Source organism: Glandiceps talaboti, chromosome 20 (genome assembly GCF_964340395.1).
Source record: "Glandiceps talaboti chromosome 20, keGlaTala1.1, whole genome shotgun sequence".
Lineage (NCBI taxonomy): Eukaryota > Metazoa > Hemichordata > Enteropneusta > Spengelidae > Glandiceps > Glandiceps talaboti.
This window is the reverse complement of record NC_135568.1, coordinates 13630878-13643647: the sequence shown is the minus strand read 5'-3', so window position 1 is coordinate 13643647 and position 12770 is coordinate 13630878. Positions and strand designations below refer to the sequence as shown.

At 35.5% G+C, this 12770-nt stretch overlaps 1 protein-coding gene across 1 annotated transcript; it reads right to left on the bottom strand.

Moving 5' to 3' along the window:
• Positions 1-1295: 1295 nt before the first annotated feature.
• On the bottom strand, positions 1296-12697 carry LOC144450576 (uncharacterized). The gene is made up of 9 exons (XM_078141218.1): positions 12356-12697; positions 9121-9270; positions 7752-7997; positions 5160-5324; positions 4395-4637; positions 3218-4035; positions 2533-2677; positions 1963-2119; positions 1296-1427 (listed from the first exon to the last, which is right to left on the bottom strand). The coding sequence occupies exons 1-9, from the start codon at positions 12644-12646 to the stop codon at positions 1303-1305; spliced, it is 2340 nt and encodes a 779-aa protein (XP_077997344.1). The 5' UTR covers positions 12647-12697; the 3' UTR covers positions 1296-1302.
• Positions 12698-12770: the final 73 nt, after the last annotated feature.

Here is a 12770-nt window from a genome sequence, read left to right as displayed (position 1 = left end):
CAAAATAATGGCAGGAGTATTCAACTGAAAATAACCAATAGAGATATAATCTATACCAAAGTCCATATATGTGTACAATTTATTCATGTAGAGTATCAACAAAGTGTGTTACTATGTACACAAGGACACCCTGTTCCATGTCACCGTAATAAAAAAAAATCAGAATACATATCACAAAATGTGACGTGTATAGTTCGGTTGCACAGCAATTCTTTGAATAACGGCGAAAACAAATTGTTAAATGAATTTTGAGATATTGATTTTGTTTTGATCAAGTTAAGATAAAAACATACCTGTAAAATTTCACCTAGCGACGGCCCTTCTACTTACATATTGACTGTTTTTATTCTATGTTATTGATAAATTATTATCAAATACTCGCCGAAGCATTATGTTCGTCTGTCGGTCGGTAGTATGTATGTATGTATGTATGTATGTATGTATGTATGTATGTATGTATGTATGTGTGGGCGTGTGGGGGGTAGGTAGGTAGGTAGGTGGGTATGTAGGTAGGTAGGTAGGTGGGTATGTTTGAATTGGTTGGTTAGTTGAGATAGATATTTCTTTGTGTGTGTGTGGTTTGGAGGACGTTATCGTAAGGCAGCAACAGCGATCAGTTGTACTTTGTGGCTCTATCTAGAAATGTCATCTATGGTAAGGAGTTTTTTGATGTCTATAATTTGTACCAAGTCAATAGCAAACTATGGTATGTAGTCTTATGACGTAGAAAATAGAATCAAAGTATTGTATGGTATAGCCCTATACGTATGTCGCAAGTTGGGTAAGTTTAGAATAGGATCTACCCAAGTCCAAGACACTAACTTTAAGTCGCTGAGACATACACACGTATTACAATATTAAAGTCGTAATTCGGACTAAAATGTTTTTGGGTTTAATTTGTTTGCACTTCTTGTAGAACATTACCTTGTTTTGTTGTCACCGTGATGAACAACAAATATAGTATTTAAACTTTGAAGTCTCTTTGAAATAGATCGAGTGATCAGACAGGGAGTGACAGGGATAGAACTAGATCCCACAAGTATGACAGTGATCTGTCTAAAGTTTAATTAAATTTAGCTGAAGAAAACTGCAAAAATTGTGGACCTTATACCAAATGCAATTTTACTTCATGCAAATCCATTGTATAAAAAAGTATTTCTTCATGCGTGTTGTTGGATATCATAGCCTTCGAAAGAACTGGTCAAATCAAAACGGAAAAACGGAAATAAAAGTGAAAAAAGAGAATAATTTTTAAGGACAGTTATTAAAAAAGTCTTTCTAAACTGTTACGACGACCTACGACTATCTACATTTTCCATCCGGGTCACCGAAGACATCTGGCATAAATAAAGTACCCCTTCCAATTCTCTGCTGTTCCACCATGTAGGACCACGTAGAGACAGCCGTTCCAATAAACATAGATGCCCCTGTGGGGAAAATTAAAATACAAAATATTATATGATTATTTTCGCAAATCAGAGCTGTTATTTCTTCCGCGAGACTGCGCATGCGACTTGGACGGTGTCGTAAAAGAGGGTGGTGGTTTACGACTTTGAGATATGATGCGATATCTTAGTTACGGACAAGTAATTATATGGTGTCTTTAGATGTACGGCAAAGCAATAGAATACTTTAGTATGGAAATACTTACAGGAGAAACAAAGACCTCGATGCTCGACCTGGTAACTTGCAGACTCCAAGCAGGCTTCTCTAATCTTTCGAAGATCACGACTTTTTTCTCATAATTTGTTTCGTTACGGTAGTTGACAGATTGCTGTTTTAATAAACTTAACTCTGTTCATATATCAAGTGATAGTGACATATCTAAGAAACTCAAACATTTCTAATTTGTCCTTTTACCTTGTCGACGTGTAAAATAGGTTACATGTGATTACAGCGCAAAAAAATTGCAAGTGTGTACTGTACACGATTCAATTATTATATAAAATGACGAAAACTTACGATAACATAGTTCTTGCTCGATAAGGGAAATGATGTAATTGTCGTCTTCTAATGGTGACGTCAGTTCCGGAACATCCAGATCCCGCAGTCCTGATAGTAGGTTTGTTGAGTTAAATGCATAGGGAATTTTTGTTCGCACGTTATCCCAAACCCTTTGCTATAGAATACAAACAAGAACACATACATTGCTTGTATAGATCAAACAAGATGGAAAAAGAACAGTTATACAGATTACAAAACTCTCTTTATATATCTCATCAATAATTTTCTTCAGAATTTCACATTATTACCATGGTTACTTGAAAGCTCAACTTTTAATAAAATCAAAGTCTTGATTTTACATGTTTACCTGTCTTACTGAAACTTTCTTGCCACTTTCGAAATCTCGATGGTTCACGACTAAAAAACAAAAGTATTTTAGACCGTATTGAATGAGGGCGCAATTCCTCAAGATGGCGCCCATGAAAGTCTGTGTACATGATAATATGCGTTATACGAACAGTGATTTGTGGCATTATTATAAAGCAAGGGTTAATATCATTCAAGGAATATTGAATACTAAATAGTTACCCTTTGCATAGGTGGCGATGCGAAGTAAATAGCACTAAGATTAAATGCTTGCATAATGTTTACAAAATAGGACGTAATTTCTTCTGAAGAATTTCGTTTGTAGATATATTGACAACCCCAACGACACTCCACACGGCGACCACACCTGTAAAGTCAAATTATCATTTTTATGTTTATATAGTCATTTTATATCATTTCTGCACTTGCCTTACCATGTACGCACTAAGGTTGTTTTTTTCTCCCGGTTACCAGAAGCCGAAATCATGACCCAATTTCGGGTACATTCATCATTTCAATTAAAAGATTTCAACAAACTGCGTCTGGGGATCTATAGTGCCTTCCTCTTCCTTTTAAAATGCTGATTTCTTCATTTTTCATGAACAGGGCAAATTTATTGAATTTACCTCTAAATCCACTTCATAAATTCACATTTATATTTTGTATCTTACTTATTACTACATTTTTTTTTACTTTTTAAATAATGTTTCACATTTTTGATAACTACAAAAAAGAAATCCTCATATTTAAATATGAGCCTTAATTTTTAAACTGTTTCATTTTTTCTTTCAAATTGGTAACAAATTTCACTCACTTATCTAACAAAAAATCTAGGTACACACTTCAAAAAAAAAATATAGACTCAGTCGACTGTATAATTCATTCTAAAGGAACTTGACTTACTCACCAAACTATTTTGAAATCATAATTTAGTCTCCAGTGCACAGCCATAAATGGTCGGTTTTCCATCGTGGTTCGGATGAAATGGTCGGCCATTTTTCTTATATACAGCGCCCTCGCTAGATGTTGCTCCAATTTCATATAGATATCATTGCTATATGCCCTCATCATGAGTTTCATAAACGGGAAAGGATAAAACATGGCGGCGCATTCAGAGTCTGTCCTGAATGAATCCTTAATCCTGTACAGATAGTCATAAATTGATTCGTGTGTGAAGATTGCAGGGTCCGTTGGCAACATGGTTATTGGCATTTTTGTTTCGTCCCCATCTTCGAAACTTTCTTTTGACGGAAATTTTATCCCTGTTAAAATTTCAAAAATTGGAATCATAGTCCGATAAATAGAATCAAAGTAACACGAATGAGGATTTACACAAGGTTTTGTGTAAAGTACAGCGTCAACTTTATTGTGACAGTCTCTTCTGAACTCGTCAAGGGTAGCTACTCGTACAATGCCCCCTAGCAAGTTTGAGTTGAAAGTTTCCTCGAACGTTCTGACGTCATCCTCCGTTATACGGTGATGGTTAAAAAATGGCGGCAAAACAACTGTTTTATTGTGCATCATGGCGTACAGGACGACCGCCTTGAATGCGAGGTACTGGTTATTGGGTCCTTGCCCAATACCACGAAATACTGGTAAAATATATTGAGGGCGCTGTACGATGTTAGACGAAAAATTTGTTATGGGTTCTGCGACAGGGGGCGCTTGCCACAATGGAGCCTCGTCTTCCTCAGATTGCTCCTGTTCTGTCTCTTGTTGTTCTTCCTACAGTAGAAAATAAGTTGGCAATAAATCAACCAGTCACTTAATTATTTAAATCTGACATTATGCTCACTCTGCCAAAGAAATGAAATTGCATTATAGGGAACGTATATACATTATTTCAATGGAATGATCTCTTCAAAATTGGGAAATCGTGATCAGAGGAGGTCTGCTGTACTGTACATGGGGCGAGGCATTATGGGAAGTACATACTATCAGTTGCTTCACATCTCTTGGAGATTGCTACACAATGTTGAAGCCAGCTGGGCGAACAAAAAGAAACTCCTGACAATGTAATCAAAATTAGTCTCACCTCTGTTTCCAAACAGTTCTGTAACGATTGAAAAAAACATTCAACTTACACTTTCATACTCTTCGTAATCTTCCCCATTATCATAAGTGTCTTCCTCTCTCTCGTCATCGTACTCATCTTCCATGACGTCATCAGTTTGTGGGTAGTTTACCTCGTCATCGTTTTCATCCTTTGGATACTCCACATCATCCATCGTGTCGTCTTCCTGTTCATCTTCGTCGTAATTAACTTCAAGTTGGCGGTCATCCCCCGGTGATCGTGAGTTGTAGGTGAACATCATCTGCGTAACGTCCTACCAATGAGAGATGGGAAGATATTTTGGCAAGCATAATTATAGATTTTGAAAACATTGCACAATAACATACTTATGCTGTTCTGAAGTTGCAATTTTTTTTTCAAGGTCGTGAAGAATATTATATTTTTCTCACACCTTCGTGTTGGATAATGCAAACCAGTAAGTGTACTTGTTCAACAGACTTTCTGGTGACTGTAACAACTTTTTTAAAGTGTAAATTTTCTCATTTTTAGGCAATAAATTTTGACTTATTATTACACTGTACATGTACACAATCAGGTAATTTACATACTATTTGCATATTCTTTTCTTTAAAGTTTCCTGCTTCACGTACCCGTTTCTCAATTACATTTGAACTGTGTGCGTTATAATATATTGTGTACTTCATTTGATCTACCAAGCTGATAAATCTTTTTTTGTAATGGTTCAATTTTCTATAATATAAGTATATTTCATTATGGAACAAAAGTGACCATCAAATCCCTTAGCTACAGGCTGTGGGACTTTAATATTTTGTACCGTTGTAGTCATTTGGTCGGTGAGGGCGTCATAATAGGCATCTGTACTCGCGGTTTCTTGATCGAAAGAATACTCCCAGTCTTCGTCATAGACATTTGATTCTGAAATCTTAGACTCGATCTGTTCTGACTCAGCAAATGAACTCTCTGTTGCCTCTGGGCTTTGCTGGAGGTAAAATAAATAAAAAACAATATATATTGTATTTCGGTCTTGCCATATATGTGCCCGCGTTGGAAGCTTGGCAAATGAACTGGGTCATAGCCTGTGGGTTTTTGCACTTAGTGGTGACAACTGAAGTATACAAATAAAACTCATACTAAGTCTATAAGTTGCCACATCTGGAAAACATGTCCTTCCTGTCAGCTAATGACCTCTCCGTTGCCTGCGAGTTTGCTGGAGGAAAAACCAATGAATATAAATAAAGATTTTATTGATGACTAAACCTTGACATTACCATATCTGATCTGTACAGCCAGCCCCTTGTTGTAATTTGGCAAATTAACTGTACAATTGCCTGTGAGTTTTGTTCGGATGTGATCATGACTAATAGAAAATTTATATTTAAAGGTACAAGTCGCCAAACGGGACAGAAAGTCCCTACTGCGACTAACTGGGTAAACAACCTCTTCGTTGCTTGCAGATTTTGTTGGAGGAAATACAATCATGATCAAAAATACAGTGAATTTCACATTACCGTGCAGCTTTTCTGTTTGATACAACCATGCAGACACCAACAACAAACCGAACATGCTACACTTTATGATAGCAAGATTAAATGAATACAGTTTCTTGCTACATTTTGTCTAAAGTGAAATGAACTACACATGCCAACATACAGACATCAAGTGAACACCACAAAGGACATTTACGCGCCCTTCATTGGATGTTTGATACAAACAAAACATTGGCGCCCGAATGTCTGCATGGAGTTACAATACATTTAAATGGTATATTTCATTTAGACTAAATGTGATCTTGCTATTGAAGTGTGGCATGTGCCACACCAGATTTGTGTTGGTTTCTGCGTGGTTGTATCAAACAGAAAAGCTGCATGGTATTTTGAAATTCACTGTAATAGTCAAGGCTGAAAAATAGCTACTGGGTGTTTAGCAGGCTACAGGTTGGCGGACACACGAATTTGGTGAATTTTGCGATGGACAATTAAAGCAAATACAAAACAAGGATGTTTACAATCTGAAAATGTCCACGACTGTGTAAAGCAAATCACGATTGTGACTGGGCAAGTGAACTTGCATTAATGCTTATGGAAAATTATACTGGAGGAAAAACAAACAAACAAAAGGCAATAATGGTACTTAAGTCTACAAATCGCCACATCTGTGTGACAAATATCGGAGCTTCATATTATCTATAATCCGTGCAATGAAACGTTTTCTACGTTGTAAATTTAGATCCGATTATCATTTGACGAGATGGTTTGTCTAATTTTGACGGATTTCAGTCCAGCTGTGCGTAAATTTAATGTTTCGGTCAACACAGCTTGTTAGATATCACAGTGAGTAAAATTATATTCATTCAAAAATATATTTCCATCTAATGAAATTTTGAGGGCACACAAATTGGTTTTATGATTTCAAAAATAATCGTTTCCATAGCAATGAAAGAATGATTGAATTATTTTTTTTATTTTAGTGGGATCCAGTGGGATCACTGTGCATTTATATGAGACAAGGGTTATTTTATTACATATTGAATTGTTTTAACTATTCTGCAGGTTTTAAAGTGGCCATATGGATGAGGATTGGGTATTTATTTTGAATTTTGAATTTATGAAACAATTTTATCATGGAATCCTACTTGAAAAGTCAATTTGAAACAACATTGTCTAAGTCTGTCTTTGTCATTTAGTACATGCAAAAAGCAAAAAAATATATGAAAATGTTTGTTATTACGTACAATAACAAACATTTTACACATTTATTATGCTTTTGCAGTTCATTGAACTACAAACACGGACTTGGTATATGTTGTGTCATGTTGGTTTTTCAAGTAGGAAGCTACGATAAAATAGTTTTATAAATTAAAAATCCAAAATAAATACCCAATCGTCATCCATATGGCCACTTTAATATGTTATTGGGGAGAATTTGAAATATAATGTAGAAATGGCAATTAAAATCAGACTGATAGAATGATAAACCATTATGATTTATCAAAGTACAAAACTTCATGACAGCGATATAAAATCATTTTCACCCAGATACATCACCATCTTACTATCAGTCTCACAGTCATTACAGTCATTAGTACAAGTCTGGGTTACTCTCGCCGTTGAGGGCATCACCCAGAATCTCGCCTTTGGGGGCATGTCCTCAACGGCGAGAGTCTGGGCAACCCAGGTTAGCGCATTAATGACATGTTATTTTTTGATACAGCCATAGAGGGCGTTGTTTCATTGTTTTATTCAAAGCATCTAGGGTCGATCTAATTTTGATAAACAGAAAGTAAGAAAACTGAAAAAAAAACTACTTGAATTTATGAGATCTTTCTTGTGAAAATCATGGCGTTTCATTTCCTACACTGGCCTTACGCTTTGTACTGTATCAGGAATTTTCAAAGTTTTGTACATACCTCTTGAATACTACTTGGTTCATCTTCATTAACATAGGTATCTGTGAAGTCGTCTCCCGTTGACGTTGCCACGGTTGTTATCTCAAAGGGCATTGTAACAGTTGTTGTTGCTTCGGTTGTCGTCATCGATGACGTCATCACTGTGGTCGATGCGATGGTAGTGTCCACGACTGTGGTGGTTTTCTCATCTCCATAGTCATCATGCTCAATGCCATCGTAGTCTGTAACTACAGTTGATACAGGTTCCTTGAAAAGAAGAAGACTTAACCAGATGCAAACTGAATGTCTTCAGTGAGGATAAAAGAGCATCATGAAGTTGTGATTGTTGTTTGGACACATGATTTGTCTATACATGAAATTGCAATACCATTAAAGTGTGACAGAATGAATACAGCGCCCCCTCTCGATAGAATCCGAAGATAAAATTTTACTGCTTAGAAATCATAATCAATATTAACTGCATTGCCATGAAGGCAATATGACCAACATAATTAATTCTAAATCCAAAGCTAATAATATTAATCTTTCCTAATTAGTAAACATAATGTGTTATGCAAATTAGTATAATATGCAAATAGGGCCTATCATATTTGCAATTGTAGAATGTAATTATATAATGGTGTCATTACTATAGCCTCTATGTTGTGTATACCTCTGAACTACCTTACGTGATATATCCCAAAGTTGGTATTTGTCACTAATTAAGCAAATGATTAAGATATTATGCAGGGATGACCATCATGTCTGTAGAACATATATCATGATGTCATCACTATATCCTCTTTAAAAGAATCTTTTTAAAGTCAATAATTATGTAAATGACTCACTAATTTAAAAGCTATGCCCACAAGCTGTATAGAACATTGTGTTTCGTTATCACCAAGCTATGTTTCCAATTGTACGAAATGCAAAAGCCTGCATTCTTAAGATATAGTATGAACCAAAAATGACTCATTAACCCTAAAAGGTGCGTCAACATTGAAGCTTTATAGGACACTATCATCAATCTATGTTTCAAATTATATGAAATAAATTTACTGTTTGTATTCTTAAGATATTATCTAATTGCAAAACAAATAATTAATCATGCAAAATATCTCATTAAAAATAGAAGCCACGTAATACGGTGTCCTTTTACGAAATATTAGCCCATTCCTAAAATAAGTTGACTCAATAATTCATTTCAATTATAAGGAAATTTATAATATTTTAGTTGGTTCCTTAGTTTCCTACTCTCTTCCCTCCTTGCTCCCTCCCTCCTTCCTTCCTTCCCTCATTCAGTACTTTGGGAAATTGGTAGTGAACAGAGAAAAACTAAGAGATCTTTAAACCCAGATTTGTATAATTATGCCATTATTAGCATATATACCCCTGTTGTTGTCGTTATGCCAAACCACTCGTTCAACTCATCGTCCAAGAGTTTGCCTGTCATTTCGGTGTCAGCAACATCGTCAAAATCGGTTGTCTTCTCTTCTAGTTCATCTTGAAAAGTCTGAGTTTCCTCATCTCCAAATTGTTCCTGTATTGAGAAGATACATACATATTAGTAAGAAACAGCTTGGTAACCTTGATAACCCGAATAGTTCCAAATCCAAACACTTACACATCTGTTCCGAGTGTTGTTCCTTACGTAATAGTTTGGTACACGACTTCAGAGCACAAACAAATTACCACTTTTTACCACAATTTCTTTGAAAAGTATAAAAAGTTTTTATTTTGTTGTTCTATTGAATGTGACATGGTGATAATAATGCTGTTTTCAAATAAACTTGATAAAAAAAATCGTACAGTACAATTTTCACTACAGGCTAAATACTTATCCAGTCTTGAAAAAAGAAAACAAACAAGAATTATTTTAAGTATGCATGGCCTATAATTTTTCACCGTAAAAAGTCGAAAAGATCATTGATATCCATAATAACCACTATAATCTTGCTATGCGTATTATGCAAATTAGCCTCATTAGTATGCATTACCATTGACATGCTAAAGGATTAAACTAAGTGGCTGGTCTCACATGGACGACTTTGTGGTGTTTGAATGACTGTTAATAAATCATGGTAATGCAACGATTATGATGAGCTGTATTCCAGTGTCTGATTCTTTGCCTCTATCTACTTTATTTGAATTTAAGGGATCTTTTAATTGTCATGTGTTGATAGATAAGTTTTGATTATGAAGGAGTGCGAAGGGCGCAAGTAAAACTGATCAATAAGTACAATCCTGCCGATTTGAATGAATGATTATTCTTTTACAAAGGATACATGATATGTGTGGGTTCAAAAAAATTGACAAATATCGAGTGTATTGATCAAGAGTGTTGATTTTGGTTAGATCAGTCAGTTAGTCAGCCAATAAGCCAGCCAGTCAGCCAACCAGCATGCCAACCAACCAGCCAGTCAGTCAATGAGTCAGTCTGTTTGTCTGTCTGTCTGTCTGTCTGTCTGTCTGTCTGTCTGTCAGTCAGTAAGTAAGTCTGTCAGTCAGTCTGTCTGTCTGTCTGTCTGTATATATATATGTATGTATGTAACCTACGTTTGTGTTCATCATTGCTTTCCCAAGTACACCCAATATCTCTGTTGTATTCAATGCACATCACTTAATATAATTGGACTAATGACTTCATTATTTCTTTGACTATGCCACTTGGTGAATTGCCCTTGAAAATATTTGTAACATGTTGTCAGTGATAAATGTATGTGTTATAGACAGAAAGTTACAATGTAACAATAATAGACATGGTTTAATCGATCAAGATTTCATTATAGACACAACAGTGTCTATATGTTATGGGTTTGACATGAGAGATCTATCTAAATTTAGATCTAGCCAATTTTTGGCTGGTTTGATTATTGACAGTGTCAAAACTGTCACTCGGGGGGGGGGTGCATACAATAACTTGATATGCAACAATGTAGCAACCATGCCGTGTTAGCACATCAGTGTGTAGACACTGGGCGGAGCCTGTTGTTCAACTGCTCTCAGTAAGAAGTTTTCTTCTTTTAAACAGAATACTAGCAAGTGAGCCCTCTCAGTTGTACATACCCATAAAGTGGAACGAAACAGCAATCGGAGCTCAATGTGATCTTTCGTCCACGATTTATAAATACATGTATTCATAATTTTATTTCAACAATTTTTCGGCTCGAATTATTCTCAGGGAGACAGCCTTAATCATCTGAAGTATTTGCTAAGGTATATTGTGAGGACAGAGAATATTGCCATCAACCAATCATAAACAAACAACAGGAGGGTGAAGCGCGAAAATGCTTAATTTCAAATAAAATATATTTTAAAAAAATAGGGATTTCTCGATTTTAAGATAGAAAAACCCAGTATATTTGGAGTGTTAGCACAGGTTGGTAAACGTTGCTATTGGTTGATATGTTGAGGTCGACAGAGGTTGACTTCTAAGAATGAATATAGCCAACTGTTTCTTGTATAGTGTTATGTCTAGTACCCATGATTGATTATCACTTTAGTCAAAACAATATGTTGCCGTAATCTGACATAAGCTTACTCACACAATTACTAAAGACTCATAACCAGGCACTGTAACCAAATTCTCACTGAGCAGTGTTTTCAAAGGCGGAAAAAATCAACGGCTGTGCAGAGTGTACTTTAGACAGGACAGTGGTCGTGGCTGTAAATACCATTCCCAAATGACATGATGTCAAATATAAAATATACATATATACTAGCAAATCTGAGTGGCTATACAGTTTCAATTAGGCAACACAATTTTTTACACCTTTCACAACATTTTTGTTACAAATTGCATAAACACAAAATACAGACTCTGATAGCGCTCAAGCATACAAAATGGTACATTTTACCCCACTGTGAACACAAATCAACATCACTGTCGGATGAAATAAGGAAGATTCAAACACAGAACTGTTTATTTGTGTTCACAGTGAGATAAAATGTAACATTCATGTGCGTGTTTACTATCAGTGCCTGTAGTTTGCTTGTGTAATTTGTAGCAAAAAAAATGTTGTGTGAGATGTAATAAATACCGCCTGATTGAAACGCTATAGTCACTTTGGTTTGGTAGTAATAAATGAATAACAAAATGTTATATCTGTTATTGTTTCTGTCGAAACATGTTGATTATTCTTCAACATACGTATTACTTTGATAAATTATTAAATAATGACATAATAATCGATTTCTCAAAACTTAATACACATCCATCATCATGTCTTAATTTTGAAATGTATACCTATATTACCGGTGATACTATACAGACCTGCAGGGTCGAATCTAAAAGTAAATACCCATATTTAATATAGTAACATCTGCGCTGTACTTCCGCATTGACCACAATAGGCTTAAAATCTGTGTGTATCTATGTAGTTCGTGTCACTGCAAAGGATTTTAATTTTTTTAAAATGACATTTAAAAATTCAAAATGTTTTATGTTACGTTTATTTAAATTCTATCAACCTTTGCATACTATGTTTGGACAATTGTCAAAGCTGTTTGTTGTTATTCTGTGGTATACAACCATGTGACAAGCAACGTGTCGCCAGTATTACATATCACGGCATACGTTTCCTCTTTTCTGTCTGTAAAAAAATGATTATTTGATAAAACGTTACCATGTCTTCAAAGAATCCTTCTGTCTGCATGTTTGTTTGTACTGTCGATGTAGGCCATTCGAAGTCCAATGCTTGCTCCATTTCTCGCTTCACATCTTCAAATGTTCGCTCTTCTTTCGCTTTTGAAATCAGGTCGTTCAGTCTCTTTTCCGACAACTCGTTGGCGTAGTCATCGTTCAGCATGTACATGTGTCCGATCAACGTAGCTATTCCCGTGACCACGATCAAAAAGACAAAAATGCGCATCCCATACTGCACTAGTCTCCGAGTTCTCCTTAAAGGGAACGCCATACCACCGATGTGATTGTTTTTCTACGCCAATAAACAATATTTTGATCTCGTACTCTATTTTGATCCCCTTCAAATAAAATTGCAGATTTGTCCCCAGTATATGACGTTTCCTGACTGAACAATT

Coding starts and splice junctions, on each gene's coding strand:
- LOC144450576 (XM_078141218.1), bottom strand. CDS start 12,646: ATGGCGTTCCCTTTAAGGAGAACTCGGAGACTAGTGCAGTATGGGATG. Junction 9,271..12,355: donor AAGGATTCTTTGAAGACATG/GTAACGTTTTAT, acceptor TTCTCAATACAG/GAACAATTTGGAGATGAGGA. Junction 4,036..4,394: donor ATTACGAAGAGTATGAAAGT/GTAAGTTGAATG, acceptor TTTCTACTGTAG/GAAGAACAACAAGAGACAGA.